General features: G+C 44.0%; 1 protein-coding gene across 1 annotated transcript; it reads right to left on the bottom strand.

The window, feature by feature from the left end:
- Positions 1–526: 526 nt before the first annotated feature.
- On the bottom strand, positions 527–10908 carry GREM1 (gremlin 1, DAN family BMP antagonist). Its single transcript, XM_071427031.1, has 2 exons — positions 10468–10908; positions 527–3947 (listed from the first exon to the last, which is right to left on the bottom strand). Exons 1-2 carry the CDS (start codon positions 10668–10670, stop codon positions 3392–3394), a joined length of 759 nt encoding a protein of 252 aa, XP_071283132.1. The 5' UTR covers positions 10671–10908; the 3' UTR covers positions 527–3391.
- Between the last annotated feature and the right edge of the window lie 5593 nt (positions 10909–16501).

Genomic DNA, 16501 nt, shown 5'->3' with positions numbered 1-16501 from the left:
CTTCCTGTTCTTCTTTTATAATTCTTTTGCATCTCCTCTGTCCCTATTTGCAGCTTGTAATATGCTGTATTGTAAAGGTGTTCCTTACTCTTTTTTTCTAGAAGTGGGACTAAACTGCCAGCTAAACACTAAACTGAGATAAGGCATAAGGCAGGCAGGCCAACTCCAACTTTAACTCTACAACAATTCAAAGCTGATTTATATTTTCAACTGTCACTCTATGGTTTACAAGGGGAAAAGTGTGAGCAAAGATTGAGATTTTCCTTCTATAAATTGTGGAAGGGTGAGGGGCAAGTGACAGATCTCATTTAAAAGCCTTATTGAAGTAGCCGTGTTGAATGATGGTGCCATTGCTTGTCTGTATGTCTTATTGTCATAATGTAAAGCCTTTTATAATTAGAAGAAACCACAGAAGTCAGGATAAAGTACAACAGATCCAGAAAGAGCTGGAAACTTGAGGAAGGGGGGAAAAACCAAACCAGAAAAACCACAAAAAACCAAAAAACAAACAACAATAGACACAGGCTGGAGAAGATATTTTATTTATTTGTTACTAGTAGTTAAAATGACGTATAAAATGCTGGGAAGAAAAAAAACTCCAATTCTATTCAGTTACAAAATAATTAAAACTTCATTTTAAACCAAGTTTTGCTTTGTGAGACCGAGCATGAAAATACTGCAGCCTTAGGTTATATAGTCCATTGTTTTTAGAATAAAGCAGACATTTAAATACATATTGTGGTTGATATTAAATATCTCATATAATTGTAAGTTAGCAGAACTTTCTTACTCTCAGGCAATAACTAGCAATTCATATGGGTGAGGGGGATCTGCCTCAAAGGGAGTTCCATCATGATCTATGCACAGGCAGTTTTAGAACATAAAGATTTGGAATACTTTTATCAATTTTCCTTGAGAATTCTAGACAAAACTTAAAGGAGTTTCTGAAGCTATGCTTAACAGCTAAGGGGTTAGGGACATAGCAGTCACTGTCAAAGAAAATGTGAATTTTGCTGTCAATTTTACATGAAGAAAAAAATGATTCATAAGGTGTTCCCATTTCTTGAACAAAAACCCAAGCTAGGACAAAATTTCCAGCAATGACTGAGGTTGGCCCTTTCCCCTGGGGAAAAAAAATTTAAAAAAAATTAAATGAAAATATTCCCTGCCTATTATCAGTGAAAGAGAATTTGTATTAATAATAACATTAAATATCCTTATCTTTCTGTTTAACTATTCACATTCCACACAGTGGAAACCTACCTCCTATAATTCCAGATTTTAAAACTGGATTTTAAAATCCATGAAAACATGTCAAACTGCTGAGTGAGAGTATACCAAATGAAATGCATTTTAATAATACCAATAAATGGGTTGTTATCGTTTAATTTTACAAACACAAACCTCACAGCAGTGGATTTTAGAACAAAGATAAAAGAGCTGTAGAGATGCAGGATATCACCAATAAATGTATGATGCATTACATAACAGGTGGGAAAATTGATAAAATGAGGCCACATAGAATGCACCTGTGACATGCCACTCATCATATATCTTTCCCTCTGGGCAGATTGTCCTCCTTAATATTCTATGGCAAGAAATCATGTCAAAATAATCACCTTGTGGCTGAGAGAGGCATCTGGTGGGAGAGAGCAGAGTTATACTGATAGTGAATCCAACAGAATATTGCTGCTGGGTGGGGAAACTGAGTCCTGGACCCTCCAAGACCCATCACACAGTAAGTGTGGGCCTTCGAGTGCTCAGGATAGCAAGGACAACATGCATGGATGGGCTGCCTCTCTGGTCCAATCCCCAGCACACACCTCATTAAAATAACTTTTTTGTAGGAACTTCTGTGCTCTTGCCAAACTTTACAGCCCTGATCAATTTTAAACTCCTAAGCCTGAACGAAAGAAAAGACAAGATAACCTCACAGGTGAGAGTCATCGAACTGTTGGAAGTAGGGTGTCCCCTTTTATGTTTTTCCCCCCAGATGAGAGGGGTAGTCAGCCCTAATTCTCTTTACTTACTCCAAATCCAGTTTAAATGCAAGTCTGTGGTAAAAGATATAAAAAGAGGATCATTGCTGGCAAAGTTCTGCATCTCTGTTTCAACAAACTGCATGCCTGTGGCAAAGCTAAAATAACAATAACAATGCAATGTTTACTAGTCATGAATGTCATGTCTTTTGTCTCTTGTGTGGTTATTGCATTTTCAGTCACATGATGCTTGTTTTAATTTTTGCTCTGCTCTTTATGTACTAAATTACTGCCATTCTGTACTTGATCTTGGTTAGCAAGATTTTTGTGCTGTGGTTATGTATGTGTGTGAAAAAGAAGAGTTTGGATACACACAATGAAGTAGGCACACTCATTGCATGTATGTATAGATACCACTGCCTAAGAGATACTGCATATACATACATATGTAGATATGAAGAATAACTGATATCAGAAATAAAAGACATCAAATGGATCTAGTGGCATAAGAATGGGTTCTGTTTGGTTTGGAGAGCCATCAGAATTCAGAAGTATATTTATAGCCTGGTATATAGTTTCTTTTTAATTTATGTAATATATGACTAGGTATATAAATTAAAGCAAAACGTAAACAGAAGACAATATATCTTCCTCTGTGTTTTCCTATTTATGTACCTTTCCTTTTTCTACTCCCTTTTGTACTCTCCCTTTCTACTTGCTTTGACCTTTTGCTTTCTAAGTTGCTGTAGATCTGTTTCCCATCCACCTATATTGACTTTTCAGCACTCCCACATCCCCCCATTGTTCTCCAGACATGGATTTTGGATTGCAGCTATGTTTTGAAGAAGCGTGGTACAAACTCTCAACACAGCTTCTATTTTCAGTGATGGCTGTGCTAGACTTTAAATTGCTCTTTGTCTATTTTTTATATAAGAATAGATTTGTGCTTTGAAATATACTGTCCTCTTGCTTTGATGTTTCACGTAATACAGTAAAAAAAATAGCACAAAGGTGAACATTCGCAAAAGCCACAGCTCCACTTTCCCAGCAAGCGGCAAAATTGTGAATATACACATGAATTAGGAAACCTAATTCATGACTATGGGTAATTAGGGGTTTTTTTCATGTCTCATATGCTGTTTTTGTTTGGTTGGTTTTTGTTTGTTTTTTTTGTAGTGAACATTCATGCATTTGCTCATCCATATCCATTTTCTCCCCTACACACACACACATGCATGCCCTTTCCTTACATGAATTTTTTCTTTCTTTTTGGGGGGTTTTGCTTGTTTTAGGTAATTCACTAGGTCCCTTTCAGTTTTGGCCAGCCTTGAAGGTAGGCTAGTTCACGCCACTCACTCTCACAATGGCAGTGATTGCATACAGTCAGAGTGCAATTGCTACTTTTTCTCCATTTAGTCCAAGTCAATAGATATACACCGGCACTCCTTAACTCGGGTGATTCTTTTTTTCTTTCTTGGGGGCTGAAGCTCGGGGCAATTGAGTGTAACAGTCATAGTGGTGAATTTCTTGGGCTTGCAGAAGGAACAAGACTGGAAGGAGCCTTCTTCTTTACGGACGTGCCGGGGGATGTAGAAGGAATTGCACTGGCCGTAGCAGAACCTGTTGATGATGGTGCGGCTGTTGCAGCCTTCCTCGTGGATAGTTTGTTTGAGGGGCTGGGTTTTGCACCAGTCCCGCTTCAGGTACTTGCGCTCAGTGATGTGCAGCGCCTCCTGGCTGGACTCCAGCACCTCCTCAGCAGGCATCGAGGTGCCCTTTCCTCGCTCTCGGTGCCTGGAGCCTGACTGCTGCTGTGTCTGCATCTGCTCCGAATCATTGGGCTGATCCTTGACAGGAGGAGGGATAGCACCCTGAGATCCACGATTCCGCTTTCTCCCTTCGGCCGCTGGCAGCAGAAACCCCATCAGAAGAAACAGGGCACCGATGGCATACAGCGTGCGGACCATCCTGTAGGAAGGAAGGTGAGGAAATAAAGCACAGTTGTGGATTTCAGATATCAACAGAAGCCAGGTATGCACTAAATTTTCAGCTCCATGAAAAAAATGTGTGCACACACACTTATAAAACATAAGAATTCAAGCCTGAACCAGCTGGAAAGCTGCTCCCAAATTACCAAGTGACAAAAGCTTTCAAATAGAGTGATTGAAAGTAAGCCCAAACAGAATTTTGTTTGTGTGTCCTCCATCTTTTTCCAGCTTTTTTCTCCACCTGCATTACCCTAGTTCTCATTCCCTTCTTATAGCTCACTAACATACAGGAAGATTGCTCCTTATTTACAACGGTGGAAGAACAAATTTTATACTACACAAGGATTCATTTACATGATACAGCTATCTACAATACCAGAGGGCTAAAGTCTTTGTCTCAGCAGATGTAGTCTAGATTTCTGTTCCCTAATCAGACTCAGAAACTTTATACAGCTCCTTGAAATATATTGTCCTCTGTACATCCAGTATATAATGTACATAATGTACATCCAGTATATAATGTATATGTTGTATACACCTGCAGCCTGTTTTACAGCTTCCCAACCTCTGCCACACTGCACCTCCAAAGGGGTCCAATGTATCTGAGTGCAATGATGCTTAAGCTGAGAGATGTGCAACAAGTCAGGCAACAAACATAAAAGAATATTTAGGTACAGGTTAAAAGAGATCTGTCTTATAATTTCAAACTACATCCTCTCATACATTGCACTGAATTCTTGATTGAAGTAATACAGATGCAATCACAGTACTGAGAATTTTTCAGATCCCTAAATTTTATTCATTTTACACAGAATGGTGTTGTTGGAGGACAGAATTTTGTAAATGACATTAAGTATCACAGAGTTTGTGCATACAAAAAGAGACCACTTCAGGAAGTGCAGTTAAGTGGAGATTATCAGGTCCTTCAAAACCGTATGGCTGCCCCAAACCTAATTATTGGGTAGAAATAACTTTCCTACTTATACTTTCCTCCCTTATTCCACCATTTCTGTTGCTTCCCAAATCTGAGTTCTTGAGGCTGTTCTGTCAGCTTAAAACACCAACCAGCACAGAAGAAACTCATCAGTGTCACACTTCTCCCTTCCAGAAGCACCATGGTCTCCAAGTTTTTCTGAAAGGAGCTATGTGGTAGCAAGACAGGTGAGGTAATAAGTCTCTGAGGGACACTCTCCATGGAAGCATGGAGGAAGGCACTAGAAATGAACAACTAATTGCAAAAAATCACTGTAAAACACTAAAATTGTGAAGAGGCACAGGCATTAAAAAGGAAAAGGACTGTGAAAAAAAAATGTTGAGGAAGTCATTGTTTTCTACCTGCTTGGAGTGCTGCAGTTATATCCCTTGTTTGACTTCCTTTATTAGTATGGAAAAAAACAGCATTTAAATTGAAGAATCCTTCTGGTGTTAGTGCCCGAGAAACATGTGAAACCATGGGCACTGTCCTGGACGGCTTCATCTGCTCTGCTGAGACCACACAACTAGGCAGGAAAGCAGCCAAATGCCAGTGCTGTGAGGGCCACCTAGAGACTCAGCAGAGGCTCAGGGTAAGTACTGTTTGCTGTAAAAAATAACTGCTAATTTCTCAGTTATTAGGTCTTCCCAGTCACATGGAGAAAATAAATGTTGTGCTGTTCAAACAGCCTTTCTCATCAAATGGATTGAGAGAGGAATTCCTGAAGTAGGAAAGTGTCATAGGGGGTTCTACTACATTCAGGGAGTTGCTTGTGGATCTAATATTTTTAGTCTTTGTCAGCAGATTTCTAGAGCACCTAGAGTTCCTGATGTATCATAGATGTATACATTCATTTCAGTAATCTATGTACCAGCATGTCCTGTGTTTGGCAGTCAAGGAAGGGGCGTAAGAATGATGCAGTTGGTGACTCCAACAGACAATCTGGAAGGGCTGCTGTCAGTATCTAAATGAAATATGGCATGGAACGCACAATTTCAATAACCTTAAGACTTTGACATAGACAAAAATAAGTTGAGAATTACAATTAAGGAATAACACAGCATAATTTCAAGTGTCAGCCTAGACTTCACATTTGCTGGTTTTTCCTCATCTCTATTACAACCTGAATATTGTTTAAACATGTTTAGTTTTAATTTTTTCTTAAAAATAAGTTTTCAGAGAATTATTAACTATTGTTTATTCCGTTAAGAGATCAGAATTATTTCTTTCAAAACTATTCTTATTTCTCTGGTGACTGTCTAGTCACCACTATTTTAATATGCACTTTATTTACTCAACATGGTGCCAGTCTTAAAAGAAAAAAAAAAAAAGTTATTGCATGAAGATGAAAATAAATTGCTAGGTTGTAAGCAGTGCCAGAAAACTTCAGGTGTTTATTTTATTTAGTGTCCCACAACTTGGATGAGGTTCCACCAACATGCATATTCCTGGATTACTTTTATTTTTAAAACTGATTAGCTACACATTGTTTTCTTTCTTTTTTTTTTTTTTTCCACCATAGATGGCACAGCAAGGTCTAGTCCTACAAAAATGAGTTGCATTCTGGGATGGGAATCTGGGGAGAGTTTCATAGTAATATATACTATTGTAAGGTCTGTGGCCCAGATTCATGCAACTTTATGAAGCACAGGCTTATCCCTAAGGAAATGCAAGCATGTGCTTTGGTGCAATCCTAAACTGGGAAGAGGTAATTTTTCACTGGGTTGGTTTCCAGCCTTAAAGGTGGAAGCTGCATTACATGCTCATAAAAGAAATTGTAACTCAAATGAAAATTAGCCACTCGGCAGAAACATTTGTTATGGTCACTTCCAAAACACACATCTAAAAGTAATCCAGAAATTTAGGGATAAATACAGGTTAAATTCAGAAGAGGCTGTGTGAACAGCAGCTAAGCAGGATCTTTTTTTAATAACTGATTAAAAATTTATTTTTAAATTAAGATCTAAATTTTTTAAATGAAAAACACAAAGGAAAATGAGGTGGTATGCCTCAGGAAGGAAAGCAGCCAAAATGGAGTATGGGCACCCTGCAGCACCTCTGGTGGCAGGGCAATCAATGCTTTTGCTTATGAGAGAAAATGACACCTTGGCTTACATTAGGAAGTGAAGTGGTTCATCTCTCTATGAGTTAGCAGTTGTGAGTGTTTCTTTAACAGGGTTTTTTACTGAAAGAAGTAAAACACAGAAGAGGACAGTAGAAGTAACTAAAATCAGTGTTACCATACCAGAAGTTTTACTGAAGAGAAATGTCTCCTGAAGTAAATGCTTTTTCTCCTCATTACAGTCATAACTCTGCAGAAGTTGTAGCTCTGCAGCTGTGAGAATCAGGCTGTAAAAGCTTATATTCCATGTTTCTGCAAAATTTTCATTACTTGATACCAACTGGCTGTTACACTGGCATAACAAGAAATCCTTTGGAGAATTCATTTGAGAATCCTTTGAACAAACAGATGACCATAACCAAAATGATCAATTCCCTCATTTCATTCAGATCCAGAGAGATATGACAGAATATTTATTTTTTTAAAGTAACACAATACTACAAAACACTATTCTTTCCATATTCCACTGCTGAGTTCCACTTTTCATCATCTGTAAGCTCTTAGTCCTAAAGCCAAAAGAAGTTTTATTGCTGACTTCAAACAGGAGCAGAATTGGGCCCTAACATTCATATCACTTCATATGTGGTTTATCTAGAGCCTGAGATCTCATCATCTAAAACAGATTAAGAAATGTGTGGATTAATACTAGCAACTATTGAAAGAAATATAAATGCTTTCAGGTTTACTATTTCATACAATTAGTTTGTAATTTTTTTCACTTATACATTTTCTGCTATGAATTAAGGATCTCCACATGTCAGTTCACAGACAGAATTTCCCTATGAGTTCCTAGGCAGAGTCAGAAAGTTACTACTGACATTTTTAGGTCAACACAACTTGTTTAAAGGATCTGGATGGAAACCTGGTTGAAATACCCAGCAAAATTGTCACAGATCTTAACAGGCCTGTAACCTCATCTGTAAACCACTTTTATTAGCAAAATATTATGAAGAGCCATGGACTCCTGTGCTTCACAAGAAACATGAAAAATAATCTGATGAAGAACTAAAAAAAAAAAACAACAATTATTTGGTGGGCTTCAAATACAAGCCAAAGAAAGACACAAAACACAATCCCTTTGACTACTGCGAAAATAGAAGTGGTTTATGTCCCGAAGGATCAGAATAATTTTATGCCTTGCATATTACGTCTGAATTACAGAAACACTCTTATGTAATGTTTTCATAGTTCATAGATCTGTATTTTTAAATATTAAAAAAGCATAGTGATGGCAGTTCCCAGAAAACTGCATTTTTTTTTTGAAATCAAGACAGCAAAACTAACATCTGTGTTTCATAGAATTTGGATATATTTACATTTCAGAAAATTTCTTCTTGAGAATCATAGAGATGGGGGGGGTTGAGACATATAAGGAGTGTAGGCAGCAATTTTTAAAACAAACAAACAAACAAACCAACCAACCAACCCTTGAAACCTTGAGAATTCCCCGTTTAAGAAACTATTTTTCTACAGGACATCCTATGGGACTCCCGGGATGCTGAACATCAAGGTGGACATGGCTGGTACCAAACCCGGGTTTGCCTTGCCTGAAGACGCCCACGCAGCCTGACAGGTCCCAGCTTCCCAGCGCCAAACTCCCTGCAGACACATTTCCTCAGGGAGCCCTAAAACAACCGGGAGAGCTTTGCTTCTCTCTCTGCACTGCCGTGCGTGCTGGAGAGTCTTCAGCAGAAGCTACGCATTTCTGGGTAGCACTGCCGAGAGAAAAAAGCCAAATGCTTTAGCACAACTTGGCACTGAACGCTGAAGAGGAGCGGAGAGCTACGGCCATCGGTGCCTTTGTCACTTACACACAGCCTCAGCGCACGCTGGCTGGTTGGTTATTCCCGGTTTGCCGGGCTCAGAGAGGAGCGGGGCAGGAGCTGAGCGCTTCTGCAGCTCTCGGGTCGCGGGGCCGGGCTCAGAGGCAGCTGAGGCTGGGGAGCCACTGGCTCTGCACCCGGAGGTCGCTGCTGACAAAACGCCTGATAAACCCGGCGTCCTGTCAGCAGCAGGGAGAGCCAAAGGCGCGCTGGCGCCCCAGAGCCCCATCTGTGAAAAAGGAGGTTGTGTCTCAGCCCTGGTGACCGAAACGGGATTCGCTTGCCATTCTTTCGCCGAGAGGAGCCACAAATGGGACACCAGGAGTGCGGCCGCAGCTGATGGCCGGGGAGGGACTCTGCGGTACAGCGGGCCGGGGGCCGCGCACCTTGCCAGCCCCGCACCTTGCCAGCCCCGGGCCGCACCGCCCAAGCCGAGGCAGTAACACGGGAGAGCCTGGCTGCGCCGCGGGGAGACCGCAGGCTTGGTTTGGCTCGGCGTGGCCGGGAGCGACTCGGCCCGGCTCCCCGAGGGCGGGGACGCTCCTGGCGGCGGCAGGCGACACCGACGGCTCTTCCCACGGGGCACGGCCGCGGTCTAGATTAACCCAACGGAGGACGAACTCGCTGAAGGGACTGCCAAGCCCGCGGGGGATCGTATTGAAACAGACGGGGCAAGCAAGCAGGCTTGCCCTCCAGAAGGGAAAAGCCCTGCGCCGAGCCGCGCCGCTGGCCCCGGGCCGGGAGGAGCGCGGCCGGGCCGAGGGGCTGTCAGCTCCGTGAGGGCAGCTCTGACCGACGGGCGCACGGAGCCGTCGGCTCGACAAAACTCCCGCGGCTCCGAGTCAGGTGGGAGGGCTGGGTGGAGAGGCGGCCGAGGTCGCCGAGCGCAGCGCTGGGGTCGCGTTCCGTCCGCTGCGCTCCCGCCCGCCCGGGGCTGCGCGGGGAAGGACGCGGGGCGCTGCCCACGGGCGCTGCCGGTGCGGAGCCTCCGCTCCGCGGCATCCGACCCCGCTGGCACACACCGAGTCTCCCGGACGGCACGCAGCCCGCCCCGGGAGCTCCTGAGGTACCAGGAGCGCGCTCCTACGAGGAGCGGAGATTTGCAAAGGCGGGCCAGGACAGAGCCGGGGGCTGAGCGGCCTCGTAGAGGGCAGCTCGGCGGGACGAGATGGGATGGGGCTGGCACCTGGGGATCTGCCCCCGCCCCGCTCCGTGCAGAGGCCGGGCCGGGATTTTTCCGTGTCTCGGGTGGGCGCCGAATCCAATTTGTCGGGAGTGATGCTGTAGGCGGAGATGAGAGGCAGAGCTAACGGGGCTTTTGCAGTCCCCGTGCTTGTGAGGGGAAAGAGATGTGACGGTGCCCTAATCCCCAGCGCTGCGGCGGAAAGCTCGGTGCGCCTCGCTCCCGGGCTAACGGGCGTCACCCCCTGCAAAACCGAGACGCCCTGGAGTTTTGCTAGACACCGGTGAACAGCTCCTTCCCTTGCCCCTTTCTGAAGGTAGGATAGAGAGCTTAAAATTCTGCCTCCCACAGACACTGGCCGAACTCGCGGCCGCCGGACCCGTTGGTGTCCCTGCTCACCTGCGCGGCGCGGGCGGCTCCGCGGCGGGGCTCGGCTCGGTGGCGGTGGCTCCTCGGCGCGGGCTGGGGCTCTGCGGGGCTCTGAGCGATGGGTCACTCGGTGGAGCGGGTGGCGTGGGAGCCCGAAGCTGCCCGGGAGTCCATAGAGAGAGAGAATGTCGGGTCCTGCCTACAAATTGCAGCAGCGCCGAGCTGTCTCCCATTTAAATGTCTGCCAGCTGAGATCTGCTCTCCAAGCCCCTCCAGATCATTGGACAAGCGCCTCCAAAGCCCGTGTTATCCGCCCCTTTTAACACTTCCATAAACTTCCACCAGGGAAAGCTTTCAGTCATCCAGATAAACACTCGACTACTTTCCTGTCTTCAGAGAATCGGTGCTAAAGGTCACCACCCCAAGGAATTGTTCCTGGAATGCACAGAAAATTCACATTTTCCATCCCCATTAAAGTATGACAGTTAAGAAGAATTAAATCCTACCCCCTCCCACCGCCTCCGCCGCCTTTCCGCGCACGCTGGGTGCTTCCCTGCCCGAGAGCCGGCCGGGCGAGTGGGCCGGCTGCGGGGAGCCCCTGACCGGCCTGCCTTGGCCGGGGGAGGCAGCCACCTTTGCAGCCCTCCCTCTTGCAAATTGGCTTTCTGAGGTTCTGCAGTATGCCGGGAATTTCGCAGCTTTGGAGGAAAAAGCCTCTGTGGCAATGTCTGTGTGCAGGGGTGTTAAACCGTGGCTCTCGATCCGCAGCCCCGCGCTCATGGCTCTGTATCACTGAGGGTTTGTTTTTTTTTTGGGGGGGGGGGGGGGAGTGGGGGATTTGTCTTTTTTTTTTTTTTTCCTTAATTTTGTCCCGTCGCTGTCTCTCGGCGGGCGGGGGGCTCCTCAAGCCCCCCGAGAGGGGCAAGGACGGCGAAGCAGCGGCGCGTCCCGCCAGGCGGAGCGCGGAGCCGGCCGGAGCGGCCCGGCCGTCGGGGCGGCCGCGGGGCAGCGCAGCCGCGCCGAGCCAGCCCCCGCAGGTCCCGGGGGCCGCCCGAAAGGAGGCAGAAACCGGGGGGGGGGCTGAGCGCTTTGCGGACCCAGGCCGTCCCAGCAGTAGCCGGGAGCATCTCTGTACACTGCAGCTGCCCGAAGGTGTACCCTGAATCTGCAGACAAGCGTCGAGCTGGGGGCACCGAGGGGCACAGCCCCGGAGGGCGGACAGAGCCCACAGCGAAGCCTGCACTTCCTCCAGTGCTAGCCGGCCCCCGTCCTCCAAGCGCTCCAGTGCCGGTGTCTTGCGGGGCTACCCACAGGCTTTACAGGCAGGAGCAGCCTCTGCGCCACGGATTGACTTTCAGGCTTGCTAATTAAACGGAGACGTTTGTCAGCTGCCGCCTCCAGCTGCGGGCATCACGCCGCAGGAAAAGCGCTGGGCAAAGCTCTGCCATGGACACGAGCGCTGCAGGTGGTGCCGGTAGGTCTGGGCTCTCCTGGCTGCTGGGCACGAGTTACTGCCCGTCAATCAAACCAGCCCTTCTCTGTCACCAGCAGTCAGCTGCCGCCTTGGACCTCAGACAGGCCCGGATCTCACCTAAGAGGTAGTTTTACTTGCAGAAGGGGAAGACGAATTAAAATGAAAGGATTTGCTACATTAGGGGTGCCAGAGGTAGGCAAGATGCCAACTTTCTGACTTTCACAGTACTTAGCGGTAGCTTGCTCTTTGCTGGGACCGAGACTTGGCTTCTCTTAGAGCCTGAGTGCTTAGCAAGGTAGTAAATTAGGCCCGTTACAATAATTCACACACATTTAGCGACAACTTGTTAAAAAAAAATCACAGGGCAAGTCACCATAGCGCAGTGGTAGGTGGCAGCATGAGAGAGAAAATGAGTTGGTGTGCAGGAGCGAACTGAAATCCAAAGACCATGAAGGGGGGAAAGATTACTGGCAAGGAATTACAGCAAATTACATCTATATGGGTAGAAGGAGAGGCCTAGAGAATTTGTATTATTTTGTTTGTTTGCGGTTTTTTAACTCATAAAAGTGCTATTGTTTGTATTTTATTTAATTTGTTTTTAAGTAAATCTCCTTTTGGAATCTCCTTCATGATTCCAAAGAAAAGGTCCCACCTCTCAGTATGCTGAGACTTTGTGCTCTTTTCCATTTCCTCCAGTGGAGCATTTGAATTGAATTGAAGGGGTCTGTTGGGTCTCTTCTGCTCTGTGTCTCTCACGCTGCTCCGCGCTGCCCCTGCCCAGGGCCGCAGCCCAGGCACAGCAGCGCTGCCGCAGGAGGAGCTTTCTGCTCTTTGATCTGAGCTCCTCTTGGTGCCCACGATGGCACTGCTGCAGGCAAGCTGCCTCTCTGCTGTTTATTTCTGGTTTGTCATTTACATGCCACTCTGGCATTGCCTTTCCTAGGTGACATTTCTGGGCAGCAATTGCAGTGCAGGTATGTCCACTTAATACCCTACTGCATTTAGGGATCTAGCCAGAGTTGGTGATCTGGAGTAGCTCTCACTCTGACTTAAAGCACACTAGGAAACACTTTAGGAAGCAGGTCCTGATATAGAAGTTGTGTTCCCTCCTCAAGATCCATCTTCCTTTTCTTGCAGCTGAATATCCTATACCATATCTTCTCATCTGTTTTTTTCCTCTTAGCATAATCTGCAGTGTTCCAAGTATGCACTAGCACCTTGGGTCAAGCAAGACAAGTGTTCAGATTTCTTTGACAGTTGGAAAGTAGAATTACTTCTGCAAGTATTTGCTCGCTCATTCACAAAAATACAAAAAATAAATTTGGGTACCAAAAAGATAAATAATTGCAGCTGCATCTGGACTGAATGAAAGTAGATTTTTTTTTAAAAATATTTTTTAAAAAAATGTTAAAAAAATGTTATGTTTCTTTATTTGTTTGAGATTGAGGGAGGCAGGGGGAAATACGTCTTTTCCCCTCATCATTCTTTCAGGTATCCGGAATAATTTCCAGCTTGGAAGAGTTCCTTATTTCTGCTGGAATCCTTAACAAAACATTCCGTGGGTTTGCTCCAAAGCTTCAGCTGTGCTGGTTAGATCCCAACCAAAGACTGGTTAAAAAAGCACCCAGTGCTGAAAGGGAAATACTTCTTCCTACTACCATACTCAGACTTGAATTCTGTCAATTCTCATCAGGGCTTCTAATTGGAGCTGGAATACTCATGGGGAGATGTTGTTTAATTATTTAGTATTAAAGAGGCCTATGGAAATGTGCATGTTTTTGTGGTATAGGTTTGAGATGAAGAGCTTTAATGTCATTGGATGGTAGTGGTGTGTACTGTGAACCTGACAACTACAACTACCTGCTTCCTCTTGTTTTGCTTGGCTTTTTTTCTTTTAGTTCCTCTCTCATTTCTTCCTGGTATTCACAGTGTGAGTTGTTCTTTGTTTCAATGGAACAGTAAGAATTGTGTAAGCTTAAAGGAAGTGCTGTACTTAATTCTTGTAGAGAAAAATGTTATTGGGCTGAGCTCCTGTGTGCTACTGCTAACTTTGAGTGCTACTCAAAGTATCCTCACTGCCAGGACAGTTGGCACCTTATTAAAAGCCTTTGCAGAGAAGCCAAAACTCACAGGGGCCAGAGCCTCTTCTTGAATAAATTGGAATAGCTTTTAATGACTCAGGGAGATGTAAGTGACCTATGAGAGCTGAGATCCTGACCCTAATACACCTAGCAAGCCAGTATCTCTCAGTTCTAGACCTGTTCCTCCAGGTCAGAAGTAAGGCAGGCTGTCCAACAGAGACAGGGCACATCTGAACTGCTTTGCTTGGTATTTTGAACTCCTCTGTTAAGGAGAGAAAGGAGCTTGGTTTGTCTCACCAACACAGCAGTAACTTTTCTAGCTGAGCTGTAATGAGTCTAGAACAAGCACTGACTCAGCTCTTGCTGAGTTACTGGTGGTCTACACTGCTGTCTTCCTGACTTGATGAATGAGATCAGCAGTGTCTCAGAAGTGATTCATGACTTGGGGCCAAAGCAAGATATTGGTAGTGTGTGTTGTGTGGGCCCCCCGTGGAAGTGTCCATCCTTACATTCCTGCTGAGGTGTGTGAGCTTCTCTGCTATATATGGGAAGAACACTCCTTGTTTAGTCATAGAAAAGAACTGACACTCAAAGAATCCAGTTTCCTGTGGATTTTAGACATATCCAAAGTAATGGATAAAAACCTTCATCGTAAACCAGCAAGTAAAATGGGGGTTTTTGCTTGTTATTTCAAACCTAAGCAGGCAAACAATAATAGCTGGCATTAGGTGAGGGAAAGAGATGTGCATGTTGGTTTCAAGATGGTATACTAACATAGCAGGCCTGGTATTCTTGTGCAGGTACTCTCCTGTTTATTCCATTGCAGATGATTATATGAAAAAATGCGCTAATTTAAGTAGCATTGTGCTTCATATCAAGCCTTATAAAGTAGTAACAGAAAAAAGCTGAGGTTATTCTGAGTTGAGTTAAATTTCTCTTAAAATGTAATGGAAAATCAAGTTTAAAGCTATGCTTCACATTGGCAAGATTCTGTTTAATTAAGGAATTTTAATCTCTCTCTTATTTGAGTTTTAGAATTAATGTCGTATGATGGAGATTGGAAAATATTGTACTTACTGAAAAAGAAGTATTTTATATTTTTGTTGACAGAACATCAACTTTTTAATATACAGATTTCCATCAGCTGAATGCGAGAAAATTAATTAGGGAAAAGTGCTTATTTTCTTATTTTGGGACCAGATTTTTTTTTTTTTTTTTTGAAAATGAAGTATTTCAGGGTTTTTTACATTCAAAATATTGCTTGATCTAAGAATAATTTGAAAATCCTCATAAATAGAACATTAGAAATCAAATGAATAAATGAGTTCAAGAGAAAATCTTTAAGCATCTAAGTAATTCAAAAGTCTTGGGTTCTGCTCTGAAAAGTATGATGTCCTGGTATGTTTGAAAATGTTTCTTGTTTGGCATATACTGCATGTAGAGTCAGGTTGTGGGCTTGTAATGATGTCCACACCTAGGAGCCATGGTCACCCACCAGCATTCCACTCAGCTATGTGATGCAGACAGAGAACAAAAAATATGTTTTCTGGCCTCAAAACACCTACATGCATAATACAATCCATATGTGACTATTTTTCAAAAGCTATTTAGAAAAGCTTGTTTTATTAGGATGAAGTTTGATTGCTGAACAAATATAAACTTTTATGCCAAATGAAGAAATATCATATGTCAAGCTAAACTTTTTAAACTTTTTCACAATTTTTTGTGTTGCAATTGCATCTTATGTACAATTGCATCTTATGTACTTAATGACTATAAAAGAGTTTGCCAAGAAAATGAAAGTCATAAAATCCCTCTGTCCTCGTGCATTTGCTTTTCTTTTTCTTTTGTCTCCTGAAGCTGTAGGAGGTGTTTGCTGACATGCTTTGCTTTCAGGGCACTTCTGGAGCAAGATGATGCGAGAAGTGACTCAGCTAAGCAAACTGAGTTTGTATGAACATCAGAAGCCCTTACAGCGTGAAGCTGTAACTGGGAATTATGAAAAGAAGCATTAAGGAGCTCAATGTGTTATTTACATACATATTTCAATATATGACAGCTATGAAATATAATTATGCTGCAAAACTGAAAAACTCCTTTCCTGAACCTTACTGCATCCCAACATCTCAGACAGATTTCATACACTTTTAACACACAAACAGATATCTCATACACAGTTCTGGCAAAATAGTCCCTTTTACTTTTTTCTTGCTGTGCTGCAGGGCAGCTTGCTGTGTGACCACCTGTGTTCCAGGGTGTTACCTGTGGGGGATTCTGTACAACACAGTGGAGCACACAGTGTCACTCTGGAGGGTAAGGTAGCTGGTGGGGAGACAAGAGATCTGTCTAGGCTTTTTTTCTGACTCTGCCACTTATGTCTGTAGTGAAACAAAAGAAGAGTAAGAGACAGGAAAGCTATTTTATTATGTAAGGAGATTTGCAAGGCGTTTATTTTAGTTTGTTTTGTTGTGGGTTGGTTTGGTTTTGGTTTTTTATTCCATTGCCCTCA

Source organism: Agelaius tricolor, unplaced genomic scaffold (assembly GCF_023055355.1).
Source record: "Agelaius tricolor isolate 1412-34295 unplaced genomic scaffold, bAgeTri1.0.p SCAF_5, whole genome shotgun sequence".
Taxonomy (NCBI): domain Eukaryota; kingdom Metazoa; phylum Chordata; class Aves; order Passeriformes; family Icteridae; genus Agelaius; species Agelaius tricolor.
This window is presented reverse-complemented; position numbering and strand designations above follow the sequence as displayed.